General features: G+C 43.3%; 1 protein-coding gene across 3 annotated transcripts in view; it reads left to right on the forward strand.

Annotated features, from left to right (window-relative positions):
* The window catches only part of adka (adenosine kinase a), a 131,332-nt gene that overhangs the window by 62,342 nt on the left and 47,445 nt on the right, over positions 1-21,545 (forward strand). For all 3 annotated transcript variants that reach the window (XM_088634535.1, XM_088634537.1, XM_088634536.1), the window contains exon 6: positions 2,418-2,526. In XM_088634535.1, coding sequence (XP_088490661.1) covers positions 2,418-2,526 — 109 coding nt within the window. The remainder of the gene's footprint in view (positions 1-2,417; positions 2,527-21,545) is intronic.

Here is a 21,545-nt window from a genome sequence, read left to right on the forward strand (position 1 = left end):
CTCCAGTCAGAGCAGCTCCAGGTAGGGGATCTGGAGTTGTCCGTCCCTGTGTGGACCCAGGAACTAATGGGGAATGACTTTTTGTGAAAAGAAAAATAAAGTGGAGCTTTTGGCAATTTCACTGAAGCTTGCTAAACGTATATTTTCTTTGTGGGGGAAAAAAAAATTAACACTTATTTTTTATAGCCACACAAGTTACTGTAACACTGGCAAAAGGGCTCACTGGTAAATATCAGTGGTTTGTTTTAGCTTGGTCATGTTGCGATAGTCGGCAGTCAATCTATTTCAAGTTATTGCATTCAGCTAATTAACTGTATTGCACTGTCAGATTGTGAGCGCCCCTTGATGCTCACCGTTACATTAGTACAAAAGCGACAAGATAGACAAGGCGAATGTTTTCATTTTCTGAAAATGCCACATTCCCGGCAGTCTCGGCAGTGGTGTAGCTGTGTTCTGAGTGTTTAGCTGGTGAAAAACAGATGGTAATTTAGTATGTTCTGTGGTGTATGGGATAGGTGTATTCATGATCAGAAGGTTTACCCTGAAAGCACAAGCCACAGTGAAGACTGAGAGAATGCCACTGCTTGTAAGGCCAGCTTTCCGTAGACAATCGGACCTGGCCTTGTTTTGGGAGGTTGGATCCAGGTGAAAATCCACAGAAACACAGGGAGAATATGCAAAATCCACACAGACCGGCCAGAATCGCAACCAGGACCCTTTGGCCTTCCTTACCGAGCTTGGGACCTAGAACACAGCCTTCCAATATTACAGATAGTCAGGCAAAGCAAATTGGTGTCTGAAACAGAGTGCGTTTGGAGCTTTTATTTCATACTGCTGGGTAGGAAGCTTCATACTTAAACCAAGGCAAATCAAGACAAAAATATCCAAACAAAGAAGAGCCTAGTTCCACTCAGTAGGAATGACAGAGCGGTCCGTCACCAGCTGTCCACACACTGGACAGCTAGGTCCATTTGCCAGTGAACAAACAAAACAATGTCTTGTCCTTTAATATCGAAAACCTCCTTTTTCCTTCCAGAAGTAAACTCAGACGGATATATTTTCTTTATTTTTTTTGTCTAATTTCTGTCTATTTCCCAGAGCTACCTTTCCTTTTTTATACACCTGCAGCCCTTTATCAGCTGCAGGTGTGTCCAATTAAAATCCAGGTCTTTGGCCTGGTGGGAACTCTAGGGAATGCTGGGGAATGTAGTTTTTTTCACATCCCTAGCTGTTCATTTCAGTCTTACAGGGGTGGCAGGTGCGTACAGTATTCGGGCCATAGTATCTGCCCTCTGCTGTAAGTGCTTATTGCCATGCCACAGCACAGACCATAAACTTTATTTAACACAGAACCTTGGGATTGATGCCTGTCTTTTATTCCGGATTTAGTGTGTAGATAAAACATTCAAGTATAAGGTGGGCAAACCTAATTTTGAACTCTTTCTTTATGCTTAAAATTGCTCTTTAACGTGAAGGATGTGGCTTTCTCAGGATCAGTAATTCTGAAACCTCTGTGTCTGCATGGAGCTACATTTTCTGTTAGTGCATTGCGTCTTTCAGAAACGGTAGTCCTGACCCTGGTGCCACCACCAAGCTCCACTGAGAGTCTATCCTGGGATGATGCTGAATGCCCGCTGTGGCTCTGCTGGCAGTGTAAGAGGCTGTTCCGGTAAAAGAAAACGGAAAACCGCACAGACTTTTCTCCTGTCGGTTTCTTACAGTTTATGTGGTGGGCCTAGAGTAAATAGTAACACAGTGGACATTGAAAAGCCCATAATAATAATAATAATAATAATAATAAAGTGCTTTTCTGGACACTCCATTCAAAGCACTTTACAGGTAATGAGGACTCACCCCCATCACCACCAATGTGCAGCATCCACCCGGATGATGGGACGGCAGCCATAGTGCGCCAGAACATTCACCACACACCAGCTCTCAGTGGGGAGGAGAACAGAGTGATGAAGCCAATTCATAGATGGGGATTGTTAGGAGGCCATGATTGGTAAAGGCCAATGGGAAAGTTGGCCAGTAACACCCCTACTCATTTGAGGAACACTCTGGGATTTTTAATGACCACAGGGAGTCAGGACCTCTGTTTTATGTCTTATCCGAAAGACGGGCGCCGTTTTATAGTGTTTATAGTGTTCCCATCACTAGATTGGGCCATTAGGACCCACACAGACTGCAGGGTGAGCGCCCTTTACTGGCCCCACTAACACCTCTTCACTCTTATCAGGTGTTTAAACAGGAGTAACTGCAGACTAGGTACTATGAGAAAGTGATCATGCTCCTGGATAAAATCAATGCCCACTGATGACTGGACAAAGCTGTTTTCTTATTTAAAAGTAAATGTAGGTCATTATTCAGAGAAAGGCTGCCGTCCAACATTTACAAGAGTTGCGTTGTCCTTGCAGGTCTCTGGTCGCGAACTTGGCAGCAGCAAACTGCTACAAGAAGGAGAAACACCTGGACCTGGAGGAGAACTGGAAGCTGGTGGAGGAAGCCAAGGTCTACTACATTGCGGTAAGTGCTCTGTCTGGACACAGCAGGAGATGATTGCATTGCTCTGTGGCTGCAATGAATAGAAACAACCACAACGTCGCACACAGAGCAGCCCCTGAGCTGTGGGGTTTATCCAGGTGTGCCCTGTTGTATATAGCCTAAACGTGTGAAGAAGTTTTGCATGGTGAAAGAAAAGGTTGTTGAGGAGTTTTGAAATTTGCCTTACCTTAGGGGTTTTGTATAGTCAATGTCCCAATAAAAAAAAGCACCAGAAGTGATTCTGATTGGCTGTCTCTTGGAGTCTTTGATGTTGGTCTGACGTTATGCCGAGGTGCTGTTTGCCCTTATTGCTTCAGAGCTGTTTTCTCAGCACCTGGGCTTCCCCTTCCCAAACCTGGAGGCGTCTGTTGAAAGTGCTGAGGTTGTCTTGTCAATTCGCTGTGCCATAGACTGTACAAACAGGATTTAATAAACAGCGAATTAAACGATAGTATCTGTGGTGCTGGGGTTGAGTTGAACCTGGGGTGTGACATTTCTAGAAGAAAGGTCATGGGAGATCAAAATCAGGTCCGACTAGAGCCATGATGCGGTATAATCATTTAGCATCCCTGTCAGAAAACCCAATTAGTCTATAAGGGCAGGTGTTCTGCTGAGCAGCTGGTCAGGGCCCGTCTATTCTGTAACTGCAAGTATCCTGTCCTCTCCAGCACTCTCAGGTGAAAGATAGGATCAAATATGAAGGCAGATGTAATTTCTGACTTGTGTTTCCGTTCTGATGTGCGCATCTTTTCTGCAAGAAGGGACGAATCACCCGTTATAGCATATAGGATACTAGTTGTTATGCTGAATCTGACACAGTGAGTATTTTAAAATGATTTTATTACTTTGAATTGACTCAACCCCCATTCCCCCAACTCTGATCTCACACACTGTCACACACAGCGTGTGTTGAGACAGGTACGTACCTTTGGAGACCCAGGGAAAACCAATGTTTGTCGAAAGTCTTGTCATCATTGACGAAAAGAAGTAAACAAACTGCAGGGCTAGAAAACACAAGCATTTGTGAATGCCAAGCGTGCAGCTGTGCAGGAGTAAAGCTAAAATGAACATTTCTGCTTGAGGTCTGTGCAGTTAGATCCCAGTGGGTCACCTTGTTTTCCTATAGGTCAGGAAGAAATACTATGATCTATGATAACACCGTCTCCAGATATGTGTAATATATCCAGTGCACAAGCATGTTTAATGCATTTAGACTGTCTATATCCAGGGCGGTAGTTTCCGCTGAAAACGAACAGCTGGTGGAGAAGTGTGAAAATTGATTACCCAGCCAGTGAGTTCATTGAAAATACAGTTATTCCTTTCAGCTGTTGGGCCACAGTGCTAATGTTTCCTGCAGCCTCTTAGAGCTCACTGCTGTAGGCTTCAACACGGCTTTTATTGATTCCTGTGCCAAGTAGGAGTCTAGAAATTCATAACTGTCAAATGAAGCCTTAAACACAGCAGAGGAAACTACAGGCTGCAGTCAGAGCCCACCGAAGACCCTATCAAAACATTGGACCAAAACAGCGTGGTTTTGTATTTTCATCTCCTACAAAAATAATGTTTTTTGTTTATGCTTTGTGAGATTAGACCGTTTCTAAATGAACTGACCTTTTTCCCGTTGTAGTTTTGAAAAGCAGCAACAGGAAAACTACAAAAGTTCATCTTTCCAGCAGAATGAGCAGCTGTTCCTGGTGTTCCTGTTCCCAGGGCACAGGGGGTGCTGGCCTGCTGTAGGTTTGGGGTTAACTTTGGATTTGACTCAGTTTTGTACAAAACATCTGCCCATTGTAATCCTGTCTGTAAATCCAATAGCAGCATCAGAAAATAATCAAAATTCACTAAAGATGCATATTGGTTATGTTTGCACCAAGATCAACTCAAAAATGTTTAAATTAAAAACTCAAAAAGGGTAATTCGGTGAAAAAATACAGTAATGGTCATGCCCGATTACACGTTTTATTAAATATGTATTTACATTTTGTTACATTAGTTTTTCCTGATTTTTTATTTATGTAGAACACATTTTAACTATGAATCATAACCTATTGTCAAACTGCATCACGAAGCAGTGTTAGAGAAAGTTGTGGTAGAACAAGATGAAGCCTGGAATCTGACCTGTACCCACTCAGAAATAACATAAGAAAAGGTACAAAGGAGAAGTCAAATTGGCCCATCTAGCTTGTATGTCATTAGCTAATTATTCTGAGGATCACAGCCCAACATTTAGTGAAAGAAGCTAGGGTATTGACTTCAACAGTATGTACCTTGTTCCATACTCCCACAACCCTTTATGTAAAGATGCGTTATGCCCACCCCAGAATAAAATCGAAGCACCAGTCTAGGCGTTTATTGGAAAGAAGGTGAAACCCACTGGACATTTATACTATAATGATCTTGGGTACTGTGGTTTTTTCTCCGTATGCTTTTCTTGGTTTAAATATCTGTGGTATTCCCTCATGGTTTAAGACTTCGTTTCTGAGAGGCTATTGATTTAAAATAAGTATTTTTACTGAATACAATTATTAAAAAAGTGATCTTAACACTACAGTTTTAACATGGGAAGGAGTCCACGATCATCAGTTTCCATATTTTCCTGGCTGTGTGAGTCAAGAAAAACATTTGCTGGCTAAATCAATTTTCTAATGATGGGAACACTTCAGGAATAATGCTCTGTGATCCTGAGTGGTGGTTTTGTTCTGAGAGTTTGGGTGGTCTCTGTCCAGACTCCACTTTGCATTAGCATACACGGCAGATCCAGCCAGTGAGCTCTCGGCAGGGGTATAAAAGAACTGTGACAGTGCTGGGAGGTTTAAAAACAAGAGACGGATTCCACCATCCTTTCTGACATTGAACGTTGGGCTGCATTTCAGTAAAACACATCTTTCTACTTCCAGGACGTCTGACAGACACATTTACTGTGATCTGGTGCCAAGGGGCTCATTTGTGCTTCATATATACTGCAGCTTTCACTGGACTCAGCATTTGCTAACACCACCTCTAACAGTAGCCTCCACTAACCTTGACAGAAGCTCAAAAACACCCCAGTTTTAAAGAGAGATCATAGATTTCCTTTCTGATGTAGTAGTTGTTGCATTTTCTCTGTTGATTTTCATTAAACAAATGTTATATGGTATGCACATACTTGTTTTGCTGTAATCTTTAGATCAGATTACAAACAAAGTGCCTTAAAGCAATGATTAATGATGCTTGGCGGAAAGTCTCAAGGTGCCTGCTGTCCTGTCGTGCGATTGGAGGGAAACAGAATTATTAGAGCACTTTCACCAGCCAATCTCGCTGCAGCAGCAGCACTGGAGAGCAGCAGTGCCATTTTTCACAAAGAAAATGTTGAACCTCTGCCAAATGTGTGGTGGCAGGCTGTTGCTAGGAAATCAGGGTCCTGAGGCAAATCATGACACAGTGAGCGACAACAAGAGCGAGAGGGAAAGAAACATGCAAAGCAGATATATTTTTAAAATGTGAAACCCTTGGTGTTTGGTCATCTTGATGTGAGATAGCGGCTCTGTGATCGGTAATGGAGAGGAAAACGAAGCCAGGAGTGGCAGCTCTAATTACTGCCTCTAATTGGAAGGGGTAGAAGGAGTGCCTTGGCCCAGTTAGCCTTCATTCCCAGCCCCCTTAGACACACACGCTGGCGCACGTAATCCGCAGTGCACTGCTGGCTTGTTTTTCTAACCAGCGAGCAGCGTTTGCCCTGTAATTTGATCTCCCCTGACAGATGCGTTTTCTATGATGCCACTTTGAATTAACCTATTGTGCCACAATCTTCCCTGGCCCTGGCAAATATAGCGATTCTGATTTAACCCAAACAGAATTGATAGAGCACAAGAATTCACTTAAAGCTGCAAGCAGCACGCTTCTGTTAAATGACTGTAAGATGGAGCTGCCTTGAGACACTGGTATAAAGCTGGGAACAAAATGTAAAAAAAACAAACAAACTAGGAAGGCTTTGGAATGCCCTGTTGCAGATGGTCTTAAATGACCTGAAGATACAAGGATATAAAGAGGAGCTTTTGATGCTTTCAAGTATGTGCCAGCTTTGCTGAATTAATTACTCGACCAATGAGGACCTGACAACATGCTGGGGTCGCAGCGAATGGGTGTGTGACCTGTGCAGTCTGAGACAGCTCCAGCACGCGCACCCCTGCCTGGGTGGGGGCGTCTCTCCGAGGGCAGAGAGAACACAGTGCCAGCGAAGCAGACACCGTTCGACAAAGAGCCGCTCCTCCGGGCTGCCGGGGCGCCCCCTCTCCCTGCCCCGCTTGCTCCTGGGGGTGTTTCAGTTTACACTTCCAGCATCCTGCATCGAGCAGGCTCAAATTTGGTTTCTTGAATGTCTGTGAAGTGATCTCTAAATTCTTTACAGCGGCGTGATTGAGTCCCTCTTTCTCAGCTTGCTTTTAAAATATGCGGATTCCAAAAAATCGAAAAAGAAATTGACTTATATAAAATGCCAGAAGTGGTTCACAGCCACCAATGCAGGACCGTTAAGTGTGTCCACAAGAAGGTGCCATATTGTAGTGTGTAAAGCCACAATCCAGGATGAATCGTGTTTGCTTAAGACAGGGGTCTCCCACCCCAGTCCAGCAGGTTTTATAGGCAGCCTTTAAATGACCAATTTCTAAACAGGCCTGAAGGATGTAACTGTGATCAGTTAAACAGTTGGTGTTAGGCAATTTAGAGACCATTTGGAACAGATATCTGAATAACCTCCAGCCCTCTAGAACCTGTGTTCCTCTCATTAAGACATTACTTGCTTAGTTGATCAGTTGCTTAAACGAGCCTTCCCGATATTTGAAGAACAGGTGATGTAGAATGGCCTGTCAGAAAAACAGGCTCTGCAGGACCAGGGCTGGGGTGTGAGAAATGGAATGGAAGAGAGCTCATGGCTATCTGACGCCACAAACTGCATGGCAGCTTGTGCCCTGAAGTGACTTGCATGGAGCACAGTGATGCCAACAATGCCAGGCTGCAGGAATCAGTGGCAGCAGGAGAGAATCAGCGCTCGATGCCAATAAGTGGCGCCTCATTTGCAAGTGCTGTGCTGATTATACAGAGGTGACTGTGGCTCAGTCCTCAGGAAAGACGCTGTCCCTGCTTGTCCTTGACCTGACCTCAAGAGAGATCTGTCATCAGCTGCTGGCTGCTGCTGTCCTCCTCCCTGGAGATGCTACAGTGCACATTCAGTTCGGCAAGAGTAGCTGGCAAACCCCCTCTGTTTGCAGGTGATTGGTTACAGTGTTGGTTGCTGATGAAATTTAATCCTGCCATTTTTACATGCCAAGTTTCACTCCTGGCAAGCTTTATTAAATAGATTTGTAAATGTGTTTCATCTGTATAAGAGTCCTTCCTTCAGGGATTAGTCCATGCTTTTTCATGTCGCAAGATGTGTTTTCTCTTGAAATGATCATGCATATTCCTGTGAATATTTCAAATAACAGGATTGTGTGCTCGGGCTAAAACGGTCTTTGCCAAGTTGTGTTCACAATTTGGCTTTCTTTCTTTTCAAAATGAACTTTCTCTGAGCAGCGCCTGTGTTAACCATTACTGCTCTGCTTCATTAGGTTGAAATTCCCAGCTTCTGCATGCCTGTCTTTATTTAAACTTTGCCTTAACATTTAATTTAAGGCATCTGCCTTTATTTAAAAACGATGACAAAGTCATAATTGCATAATTACAAGCGTACTGCTTCCTAACTACTAGTCAGTTTTCTTTTTTTTTCCTTGAATGAAAACATTTAGATCCAAACAGACAAGTGCAGCCAGTGAGTGGTTGCTCGGTGTCTTGCTGTCTCTGCATCATTTCCAGAATCTCAAAAGTGCATTTATGCTGCACCAAGATAGGTGGTAGATTTATTCAGCTGAGAGCTGTGGATGTTTATCTGCTTAATTGAACCATCATTAGTTGACATGAGCAGAATCATGTGACATCCCTTAATGTGGCTCTCAGAAACAGCAGGAGGCCAGATTTCTGTTCATCTAGTAAATAGGCACTGCCAGTGAAAAGCTGTATAGAATTTCAAAACATTACAGGTTAGTGCACAGTGGGGGATGAGGATCACAGAAGGCAAGGTCTGCTAACAAACACTGTAGCTCTCTTGTGAAGGGCTGAGCTGGAAGTGCTCTGGTCTCCAGCCTTCGGCTTCCTGTTTGTTACTATAAATACCTTCACGTGATCAGACTGTCCCTGTGTTTGATCTTTGTAATCTTGTTGTTTGGTTAAGATCGCTCTGTGAAGTAGCACCAAAAAGTGTGAATAATTGTGTTCTTCAGCTGGGGTAAGAAAAGAAAAAGGGGTGGGTTTAATGTTCAGTCCCTCAAGGGCACCTTTGCATATGTGAGATTTCAGATGAGTTTTGAAAATAATGTAAAAAAAAAAACACTCCAGTTTCGGAATCAGTATTGATTTAGATAAAAATTGGGCAGTCGGGGTTTCTGTCCTTGGAAGCTTCTGGAAAGTCACTGCTGTTAACCGTGTCTCTTGTTTTAGTTAAACTGTTCCTGGAATAACCAATTGGAACACAAGTAGTCAATCTTTCCGTGACTGCAGCGATTTCACAATATGAAATACCTCTTTTGCTAGGCCTCACCTCTGCCACTGGCTCTAAGTGAGATCAGGTGTGTGTGGCGGATTTCCAGAGTCTGTAGTCTGCCGCTGTCACCGGCTCCCTCCAGCTGCCTCTCTGCTCACCTGTGCCCTGCGCATCTGTATCCATAGTGAACACGTGCGCTCCGTTTCTCGGCGGGCCGTGCGTTAGTTTTCAGGTGGGGGGCTACGGACTCCCGAGAAGGGGATTGGTTCAGCACTAAGACCACAAACGGACGGAGGGGGAAGAGGGTGCACCACTGTGCGTCCTGGCATCTCTCTGTGTAGCGGAATCTTTGTCCTGCCGGAGGCGGTAGGTGTGGGTGGAAGAGTGAGTAACTTTTGACAAGCTGCGAACCTGGGAGTGAAGTACTTGTATTTTCCATTGTGGGGTATCGAGAGTAGCTGCAGTACAGAAGTAGTCATCATGGTTGTAGCCTGTCACCCGAGCTATATTTTTAGTTTTCTGCGTGTACTTGGGGAAAGAGACAAGACGTTGGCTGGAAAAATATCTCTTATGACAGATGAGCTTGTAAAATACGCCAGTAACCTCATTGGTGGGATCGTTATGTGCGATTACTCCAGGACACATTGGCTTACCAGAATTTAAAACTTCAATGTGGTGTCATATCTTTTCTTATTTGTTCATAGATTGACATGCGCAAAATGTCTGAGAACAGAGATTTTTTTTTTCTAAAAAAAAAATGGGGAAAAAATGTGAAGTTTACTATTCACATTTTCACTCCGTCCCAGTCTGAAAAGTAAACTTTAATTTGGTCTCAGTTTTCAGGTAGGCGGTAGTGTGGAGGAATGGGTAGGGACCCTAGCCCTTTGTCCTGCACTGGAAGGTCGGGAGTTCAGATCACAGGTGGACACAGCTGTTGAAATTATGGACTGGGTACCTCACCCAGACTGGCTCAGTGAAGTGCCCTGGGATATAAATGGGCAAAAAAAAGTAGTTTTTTTTTAATACAACACAACTAGTCATACGAATTGAGTGTCGGTAAAAACACTCCCACATCACACTGCACGTGCAGTATGAGGGGCGCTTCTCTGAACGTGTGGGTCAGGTGCAGTAGGCCTCTGTCTGTCGTTATTTTTCAGCGCAGTCCAGGAGCCTGGGTATCACATGGCTAGAGTCTTGTGACGCCACACAGGGAGTTCTGTTGAGTCTGTCCCCAGAGCCCAGTGTGGCACAAGATACTGTGAGCTCAGAGGTTTTCAGGTGTAAGCAGGTCCATGCGTCTCTGGGAAGATCTGATCCTTTCATCATTAACAAAGTTGTCCGTGTTAGATTTCTATTACAGTTATTAATTTCTGTTAAAGACAGTTTCTATCACTCATTTCCACAACTAAAGCCTTTTCATTAAAAAAAAAAAAACAGCTGTACTTATACTGGAATGCAGTTGTATTTTTGATGTTCATGTGTTGCCTATTAAATAATCTTCTGTTGTCTGAGAAATCCACACACACATGGCTTTAGATCCAGCGCACAGCCCAGAGAGCACAGAGAGGAGAGGGAGCGCAGGAATTCTGTGCCATAGTCAAAAACCCAAGTGGTCCAACTCCAGAGAGACGTGGACTCCCTTTGGCCTGGACTTAGACTAAAAGGGCCATTTCCCCTGTGCCTTACACAGCACACTCCTGCCTGCCATAGTTATCAGCCACTGAAGCCGGTTGCTGCTATTGCCGATACGCTTGAGAGGGTAGTGCCAGATTCTGTTGTGCCAAAGCAATGTCCTGTGAAAGTTGAAGCAGTACTGTCGCTTAATATTATTTCATAAGTATGTGCTTCCATATGACTGAGGCTGCACAAGAAGATTCGAAAGAGTTTTGTGCCATAACCTAACAAGAAAGACCAATCAAAACAATCACTTCAGTCTGCTCTGACACAGCCCCTGGCTTACGATTGTCAAGGAATGTAAACTGACTCATCTTGTACTCACGTACAAGAAGGGCAACCATTCCTCGCAGCTAAAGATAAAAAAAAACAATTAAAAATCACTTTTCTTTATTCTGTTTTTCCTCTGCATGAATGATTTGATTTTCTCCAGATGAAACTGCAGTTAAATAATGCCAGGCAGTAAATGTTGTGATTTAATGAGTTTTAAATAAAACCTATTTCACCAGTTCTTTTTTTTTTGCCATTATGGCTGTTCTGTTGTATTTAAATCAATTGATTTCGGAGATGATTTTGTCCTGGATGTAAAGATAAATCCATTTACTTTTTTTCTCTGAGCCAATTAAGAGCCACGAATGCTACTAATAAGCATGTTTATCTTTAGTACCAGGCTTACATTTGTTGAATGCAGTTGCTGGCATCTACTCTGCTCCAGATCCCTTCCATGAATATTCAAGTCATTTTGTGTTGGAGGATGTAGCTGGATCAAGGTTGCAGACATAATTGCATGCTGAATGTTAATATAGATTTAACAGGCACAGCTGTTAGCTGCAAAGACATTAGGCTCTCATACTAGGTATTATCTGGTATCATTTGCCAGAAGGATTTGTTCCCCATATTAAAGAACGCACGCCTCAGAAAGAGATTGTTTGCAGCAGAAATGGCAGATTTATAGACCAAAATGTTTTCTTAAGAATTGGCAGCATAAAAATGCCATTTGGTTTGCTTGGGATGTTAGGTCATCCTGAGACATTGTGATGTTTTTCAGGTTCATGTCTTTTATAACAAGACTGATGTGTATAATGTAGGTATAACACAGTTATTTGTTATATAAATTTTTTTTTTCTGTGTGTTCAATTTTGTTCTTTGTGTGTAGATTTTGAAGAGAATGTGTGAAGCTGTTTCCTTTACAGGAACATTTTTCTCTAAGCCAATATTCATTTCAGACGGCCGCTTTTGTTGATTTTCGAGTGCATGGAAGTCTGCAGACCTGCCACTGATTTAAAAAAGTCACTCTTCTTCTCTCTGGTTTAATTATCCAGCAGAGAACTCATAGAAGCGGGCTCCATGTGATAAGCCTTTCATGCCCATGATGTCTTTGCCGAAACAATTACATTTTTTTCATTAATCTCAATTAAAATGACACCTTCACAAGTGTTTGATATCCATACTGGAGACCCATGTTCCAGTTATCTGAATTAGCTGGAGGTCTCCAGTCAATTTTATTTGCAATTCATCCTGCTGCTTTCCATCGCTTTTACAGGAAGCAATACTTTTTGCTGGAAAAAGTATCAGTGCAGCCATTGCTGTTGGGTTTTTTGTTCACTGTTCTTATCTTTCAATTTCAGGAAGTACTTTAAATTTACGGTTTGCTTTGAAGGCATCAGGCAAGTTGAGCCCCATAAGTCTTTCCTGTTACGGCATTAATCTAAATCCATGAAGCTAGAAGACTAGATTTCTCATCTGTAAAGGAGATAGCGTCTGGAAAAGCAAAACACTACTCTCGGTTATCATGATTAAGCTGCTTAGTTTTGACACCAAAGTGTTTATGACTCCCAGCAGCGGAAAGATTTCCTTTTTTCCACTGAAAACATTATTAATGAATTCATACACCTCTTCTGCTATAAGAACAATCAGAGGTTGTTTAAGGATTCTGTCTTGCTCTTTCAAGAGCTCATCTTGGTGTTTCGTTTAGCTGTGTAGTGTGCAGTTCAGCTCTCTGGAGTAACTGGAATCCAGCTCAGAGCATCTCTGTGCTGCTGAGAGCAGATAATGTACATCAAGGTTAATCAAGATGTGAGTGCACAATAAAGAAGACAACTGTAATCTTCACAATACGGAAAGCAGTTAAGGCAGTTCAGTTCATAAACGTTGTAACTGCAAGTGTGCACTTTAGAGGCTTTAACTGTTAAAGCAAGGTTGCTGCTTTTTTCCCTTCTAGGTTATCCTTCAGCTTACAGAGATAAATGCACAATAATAATTCCTAGCATTTTTCCAAAAGGATCTCGGAATGCTTTACATATTGAGAACTGGCGTATTTCTCCGCAGGACTCATTCTGTGCCAGCGGCCCCACAGCACAGCAGATCCGGTCGGTAGAGGAGTGAGACATTGCTTCCCCTGTGGAATTAAGAGGGAACCTTAAGGAAGTTAGATTGTTCAAACCCAGAGGGAAATTTAGCAAGGACACTTGGGTTAACACCTCTGTTTCATTACACTTCTTCTACTTCAGCTTTTGTCTCATTAACATTGTTTCTCCCAGTCACTGTACTGAGAAATATTTAGAAATAATGCCCACTACTCTTGCAGTACACTCTGGAACATCCTTGTTTTCCTATGACCTCTCCCATCCCAGTGTTGACCAGACGCAGCCTTCCTGAGCTTCTGAGATCTTACAAGGCAGGGCTGTGAGGTAGAAACCAACGAAGCTTTACAGTCGGTGACATGACAATTGTGGGTTATGACTTGTGCAAAATGCAATACAGCATGATCTCTTCAGCGTGTGCCTTTGTCAAGAATTAGATTTCCCACCCCCTGAGATTTTCGGTTAGGATTAATAATCATTAATCAAGCCAAGCAAGAATAACAGTAAATCATGATAAAATCCATCATGTCTTGACCTACTTATGACTGCTTTATCTTGTCTAGCTGCATTGGTGCTGACAAGGCTGTGCTGAGTTTCTATCATGTGTTTCCTGTGACTGGTTGGTCTCTGCGGTTTGTCCTCAGGCGGGGCTCAAGTGGTACTCCAGAAGGCAATGTAGCGAATGGGTTTCATTGACTGTTAAAGCAGCCCTACTACCTGGAACCACATCCACCAGGGTGGGCTAAGTAAAAAGAATGCTGTGTATTTTTTTTGCAGTCTTTACAATGCATAGGTTCTAAAGAATGTTTCACTACAAGATGTTGTATTGTGGTACAATATGCACCTGCTGGGCATTAGTGAAACAGGACATAACATTGTGGCATGTCGCTGAAGTGAAGCCCCTTCACTTATTTTAGCATGCTGACTGTTTTTAATCTTTCCCGTTCTTTCTTTTGAAAATATTTGCGATTGTTTGCAGAATCTCAACATTTGCCGGGGCTGAAACTTGAAAACGTACATTGACAATGAAAACGAGTGTAACGAGTGTAACTCTGTAACGAGTTTTCATTGTAATAGTCTTGTAATCGACCTGATTTTGCACAACTTGAAAGACTGACACGTAAGAAGTTAACTCTTATTTCTGATTAACCAGAGCAATAGAATGTTTATCCTGTAGTTTCTAGTGAATTTGGATAAGGATAATATGCCGGTGTGTGTTTTTATGGTCATCGGCTCAGTCTCTCCCTGTGATTCAGTTGGGAAATCTGGGAATCTCCAGTACTGCCGTGGATATTGCTGGGGATCATATTTGCAAGGGAAGGCAGTGTTTTTTCTTGTTGTGTTATTATTATATCTTTGTTCTAGAAAATTGAATTCCAGTTCCCTTTATGTTGGAGTGTGTAAAGTTGTGAAGCTCATAGCGGATGTAAGGGGTGTACGACTGTAGTGCGATGAAACAGTTCACTGGCTATGACCCAGGCCAGGTCCTGGCTGATCTGAACAGAAGCACGCCCAGAGTCGCCAGGCTCAGCACTTACGCCTCGCGCTTTACAGTTGGTCTCTCCACTGGGGCCAAACCACTCAAACGCCAAACCTGACAGCAGAGTGTAAGACATTATGGCTGGCATGGGTCATGCTGGAAGAGTGATGTAGAGGAAGCTTCCTTGTAACATTACTGTCAATGTAAAATAGAGTCACATCAGAGTTTTTTACAGACTGAAGTGTCTTTTCTCTGTTTTCACAGAAATCATGCCTTGTCACTGGCATGTTACTGGGATGCCTAAGGAAGGATTGCTTACCTGCTCTTGCACACTAGTAATCAAGCTTGCAGGTGGGGTCTCTTCAGTCAGGTGCAGCATGTGAAACCCAGCTGCTCTCCTGTTCTTTCTATGGTTATCAAACCCTCATTAAGTGCCGAGGGGAAACTGTAGCGTACATGAGCTAAACATCAGCATTTTTTCATTAGATGACTATCTCGGAGGATTAAAGACACAGGTCAGTTGGCCCTTATGAATTGAAGTGTACTTTATTAGTCAGCTCTGGGCAGATTTGGCAGACTGCATTCACTTCCTCTCCAGCAGCAACCATTAACCCTTAATAATTAGTCACCTATGCTCTAAGCAAACATTTGTCACCAGGCATGATTTTTTTATTGGGTCATCTGTGAATTATGGTTGGCCATGACTGGACAGTGGTTTTGCCCTGGAGGTCCTTTAGAGTGTGCGCTCTGAGAAATTGTGCCCCCTGCATAAACACGACTGAACACACTGCTACTGCGGCCTGCCGTGTATCCAGCACTGCCCGGGTTTGTTTTTAAGGGCCTTTCTGGTGACTGAGGGGCTTGAACGAAATGAAGTCCGTCTGCAGAGTAGGGCTGGGAGCGAGTGAATTAGCATTGCAGTCACCATGAAATTATTTAGAATTGCAGGCTGTCAGCTGAAGTTATGACTTACAACAGTTAACAGCGCCTGAAGCTGCAGGTTGATGAGCAGTTGACAGTGGAAATCACTTCTGTGACTGGAGGGCTGAATTAAACCACTGCCTCAAACGGAAAGCCTCCAGGCCGTATCTGAAGAGCACGAAGCGCGTGCCTTTGCATTTCATCCTTACCAATTAAAGCTTCCCACTTCTTTGGAAAGAACTATATTTACATCACAGGGCTTATTCTCTAATTAATACACCTAGCACCAAAACATCATCCGCGAAAGGCTTATTCAGAGCCATTGTAAATAAATCATCAACAGGTATATTTTGTATATTTTGATTTTAAAAAAGTGATCTAATGAATTAGGGAAGAATTAAGTGGAAGATCTGGTTGTTTCCTCTTAGAGATTTTAAGACCGTGCTATCCCAACCCATTCTGATATACGTTTCAGTAAAAAAGAATGAAGAGCTACACGTCTCAGTTTGCATTCCTATGTAGCTTTGTCCTGGTCAGAAATTACTGAAATGTGCTCAGGCTTCTTCTAGTTTTCAAATAGCAGGTCAGTAACTCACTACTGCAAGACTTATCTGTACCATTTCTCTTCAAGAAAATGACGCTGATTAGTCTTTAGTGCCTCAGGCAGCTGTGCATTGCTCTGGTGTAACATTGTCACCTCACTGTTGCTCGTTTGCAGGTGTAGGAATTGATCGGCTGTTCTGTTCCGCGTCACTCAACGCAATGTGTGTTGACAGCTCAGTGGCCTGGTCGGTAGAGAGCACAGGCAAGTTGGAGACACTGAATTTGCGAGAGCTGCCACAAGTGGCGTGACTTGAAACGCTTGACCTGTACAGTGACTGTTTGAGGTTCAGCGGGCAGTTGGCTCTGATTGATAGGGTGACTTACTCCAAGCACTGAGAAGACAAGCGGCATTTTCTTGAGCCGTAATAGCTGTGGCTTGTCTATTTCTGAGCTTGAAGCCGTACTGCAGTATAGCCCTATATCTCATTTTCAAGTTTATTTCTGAATGTCTGTCTTGAATGCGAACCACAACACTGCTGCTTCTTCACAAAGGTTGGGCGTGATCTCACTTTGGCAATGAGCTTGCCAGAACTCCCCTGGCCTCGTTGTCTTCTCCGTGGCTTTAAGGAGAAGCAGTCCTTACATGAGAAAAGGCACCGCTGGCTTGGCTGTAACAAAACCAATTATGACGCCAAAGGGTTGTTGTTGTTCTCCTGTGAACTTTGACACTCTTCAGGAGCATTGAAGTTAAGATAAGTCTATCAGCTCTCCATAAAAAGCGCTGATTTGCTCTATATGTGAAGCTCCCGGGTCGAGCGCCACGCTTGTCGTACCCTTGCGCCGATCTGCTGTTGCCTTTTGAATGAGGGAAGGTTGCTCTGCTCCCTGCTCGTGAGATAAGGCCAAGTGCCTCTGAGGATTACACTGGCTAAGCTCTTATCGCTCTGGGAAATTCACTGCCTGCTTAAAAAGTGCTAGGAGTAGAAAATCAAGAGAAAATATCATTCTTTTAAGTGCACTTATTCCTGCGGAAAGTCTTTATTGGATTGAGAGTCTTTTTTTTAGCATACCAGACGTGCACGTGCTGATGTCCCTGGAGCGGGTGGTGTTTCGATGTGATACTCTTGAATTAAAGGTGCTCCTGAAGGGGGCAAGGTGGAGAGTTTATTATAGAGCCCGAAATGAACAGAGGGGCTGTTCGTTGTTTTAAAGGGAGCCCGTCTTTCCACCCGCAGCTTTCCATTCCTGTCTAAAGAGAACCCCACTTAAAAACTGCTTCTTTAGAAAGCAACAATAATAATGATGCTTATATGCTATTAGTGATTCCATCAACTATGAATAGCAGGTTAAAGTCTGACAAGATACTCCATTGAAGTGGCCTCTGGAACTATTGAAGTGATCAGGGGCTTCAAGCCCCTCTCCTCCGAAAGCACCCAGCCCCTTGAGCTCTTTCGGGACCTTCAGAGTCTCAGACAGTTCACCCTTCTTCTGGTGCCTCTGGGGTCTGACTGACCCACATGTTCAGAATTGTGTTGGGTAGCAGAAGGCAGTGTCATAGTTCACCCATTGTGTGGATCTGTAAGTTATAGGTCAGTGCTTCCAGCAAATTTTCAGCATTTGATGGTGTAATCTGAGCTTAGATACTTAGCTCCAGTCAGGTTCTGTTTGGATGATTCTGAAGCAATGGCTCTCGCCTGGTGCAAGCTTCAACATCCAACTCCTCTCTTCTCCCTAGTCTTCTCTTCTTCTTTCTTGTTGTCTTCCCTCTTGTCTCCCCCTCTGTTCTCTTACTGTCATCTTATATGGTGTGATTATGTACTGTCCATTGACGATCATTAACCCACATCTTACCTAGCTATACCAAGGTAAACTTTACAATTGTTTCTGCTCAAGGGACCCCTCACATCTCAGCAATCATCCTCTCTGCTTTGAAGCTATAAGTGTTTACTCTGCCAAGTAACACTGTTATCTAAACTCTGATGGACACTTCCTAGTCACATAAAGCTATAACAACACTTCCTAGTCACCTAAAGCTGTAACAACGGCGACTGGGATGTGGGGGTTGGCTTTGTGTTTGTACACGTTGCATTCTTTTTCTGTGCTGCCCTGCTGCGTCTTCTTTAAATAAAATCATTGGTTCATAAAATACGACGCTTATTGTTACAATCTAGTTACGCTGCCGTGTATATTAAAATGCCTCCGCTGCCTGTTTGATATATTCTGACTCCAACTAAATGGATTTTTATTAAATAATGCTCAGCAGCATTGGCCATAATATTCAGAATTAATTGCTTTGCCGTGAAAACGTTGATGACCTTGGCTTTAGAAAGTAAGAGAAATCCATTTCATTTGAGTGTTCTTGTTCAAAAGGAATTTTAAAATGATTAATCTGTGAGCTTTTGGTCTGACAAAATTAGAATACTTTAGATAACCATGTTCTTGTATTACATTGTAATATTCACAGTGTAAGCAGGACATTTTTTTACATTTATTTATTGCACTATATATCCATTTAAGTTAAATTGAGCTGGAAGATGAAAAACTGTGGTGTCTGGTTTTTTAATACTTCTACAGGAATTATTAAGGCACTGGAGGAAGCCTAAATTTCACAGTTGTGGAATCGGATAGGAGGGCCTGGGTGAGCAGCAAAGACATTTCTATAGCCTTCAGCAGCTTTAAGCCTTCCTTGCTTCTGCACTTTGCTCAGTTCAGATTGATTTAAGTGGCTTAGGCGAAATTGCAGTTGCTCCACTGCAGCACAGAAACGCAGTGTCAGTGTGTGGCCGGAGTTCCTGAGGAGTGCTTGTGCTCTGCCGTTCCTGATAGCACGCCTCTGCACACCACACGCACTCACCACAGCGAAACCTCCTCCCTTTCCACTCCGGGCCTGTGGGATCTCTCCTCCTTTGCCTCCTAATCCTCTGGAAAAATCACAGGCCAGAAGGGGAACGCATCATCTTATAACACTTCATAAGGTTAATCGTTGTCCAGCGGTCTTTCCACATTTCCCCTCTGACTACTATCTGTTCTATTTTTCCTCATAGTATCGGAATAACTTGGATTCTTTTATTGTTTAGAAGCAGTTAAAACGTATTTTGTTCTTACGGAGCGCGATGAATGTATTTGAGCCTCATTAAATCCCTGTTTCTGCAGTTCCAGCTATATCAAATGTTTTTCCATTAGTATAAAATTGATTTGAATATATCGGTAAGCACCAGTAGCTGTGCTATTGTGACCAGTTCTAATGGTTATCTTAATTCTGAGTGTTAAGTGTCCCGTTTCGTGTCGGCCATACTGACCTCCATTCAGATAGAAAGGTTTGGGAAACAGATAATGGGAAAGAACAGGACGTTTGGACACTTGTTCTTTTAAAGCCAGTTTTCCTTTGATTTACGAAGCAAGTGTCATTCTCTTTAGTCTGAAGAAAAAGCGGCCCTTCGGGATGTGTCGCATGCTGTAGGGACTGACGGAGCGTTGCGAGGAAGATCTCGCAGACACGCTTAATAATGTCCTGGATCCTCGCCTTCTCCCCGGCTTCTGTCACCACGCAGTTAAAGTAAATATTTACGGCCAGCGAATTCTTGACCTCTCGCACAGCCTCGAGCTCCTCTTTCCACTACTGCGAGCGCTCTGATAGAGCCGAAATACATTGCTGCTTATGAACAAAATCACCGTTTAGTGACTGGCTAATTCACTTGGCCATTGTAAAACCAAGATGCATTTCTGCGGTGTTAAGGGCATATGTCATATCGCTCCGACAGCCACTCTAATTATCTTGGCCTGGCTGATCAATACATGATTCGTTTTTCCCCGCTGCACAAATGTGTCGCTTCAGCTGTGTAGCCTTCACTTAGCCTTTTTGATAATTTGCTGCTGAAGAGACTGGTCTAGTGTTTGTTCTTCTTGGCTACAGGCCAGGGGCTCCCTCTAATATAATCCTCTTCATCGATCAGATTTTGTTGACTTACACAGAGATTTTTTCCAAGCAATTAGGACCCCCCCCTCCCTCCCTGCCCCACAGCTGGGCTTTAAAAAGAGCCTTTCTCTTTTTGGCAGCTTATCTGTTTGTCTTTTCTTCTGGATTGAGTATCAATGATCATTTGATTTTCAGATAATTCTAATAGAATATTGTAGAATGTGAAAAGCAGTGGAGATTGGTTGCTAGGATGATATCCACATTTAAAAAAAAAAAACTGCTGTTTTCCTTGCAGTGCAGTGGGGCAGGGTGATCAGGGTTCTGGCCTTGTAACATGAAGGCTGTGGTTTCAAAATTGTGTCTGCCAGGTACTTCACCTGAATTGTTCCAGGGAAATGCAAGCTGTATAAATGGGTGAAAATGTAAGTTATTTTAGATAAAAATAAGGCCAAGTAAATAAAAGTGAAATAGTAATGTCGAATAATAGTAGCTGTGTGAAGTGGGTCAAGGAATAAGATGATTAGTTCAATCCTCACTGTTGACCAAGCAGTCAGGTTCCCAATTAAATCTGAAGGAGGGTACCTCCTACAGCACAGAGACTCTGGCCACCATACTGGGCTTTGATTTAGTAATCTGGTCCAGCTGGATGAGCACCACCTACTAGTCCACCAACTCCAGTTACAGCAGCAAGCTGGTCTTCTGACCCCCCAATACCAACTAGGCCCAGCCTTGCTGAGCTCCTGAGATCGGGCCAAATTGGGCCAGAAGGCGGTACTGTTGCGTGGGAAATTTCGTTTAGTGAGCAGTACTTGCTGGTTTGGTTTCTGAAAATACAACTTAAGTCTAGTTCTTTAACAGCAAGGAGCAGGGTGACAAATTTGTATTCTCTCCTCTGCAGTGTCCTCTTCTCTGCATCATTCTGTGGGCAGTGTTTCCACAGCTCGACCCATTCCCTGTCCTCCTGGGACACCCTTCTAGCTTCCTGACACCTGGTGCCATGAGCCTGGGTCTGGCATGGCCCTGGCACAGCATCACATGTTACAAAAACTCACCAGGCGGCATGTTTGTCCTCATCTATGTTCGACATCCCAGCTAGAAGTCACAGGTGGATGTTAACAAAAACGCACCAGTGAAGGAGGCTAAATGCAGCCTCAAACAGCATGTTTCATCAGTTTGTTTACAAGCATGGTCTTTGCTGTGTCCGTGGGCTTCCAGTTTGGTGCTCTTCATTGATCTGGAGGTGAGGGGTTTGTTTATCGGGTGCCTTGAGAGCTGGGGTCACCGGCTGGGAGTCATAAACTGGGTCTTATCTCGTTGAAAATGTTTCAGCACTCTCTTTATTAGTACAGCTGTCAAAATGATCTAGTTAGTAGGGTTGCTCTTAGGGTTAGCAATTTCTCCGCCTCTTGCATGATGATAGGGATGTTATCTCATGCCTGCGTTCACCTTGACATCAGCCGCCCCTGTCCAGTTTCTTAAATAAGCTAATTATTTGGATAAGAATTCATATTGCTCTTCTTTTTTAGGTCATAGTCGGTTTCCAGTTGAACA

The sequence above is a fragment of the Lepisosteus platostomus genome, chromosome 6, assembly GCF_059453375.1.
Source record: "Lepisosteus platostomus isolate fLepPlt1 chromosome 6, fLepPlt1.hap1, whole genome shotgun sequence".
Taxonomy (NCBI): domain Eukaryota; kingdom Metazoa; phylum Chordata; class Actinopteri; order Semionotiformes; family Lepisosteidae; genus Lepisosteus; species Lepisosteus platostomus.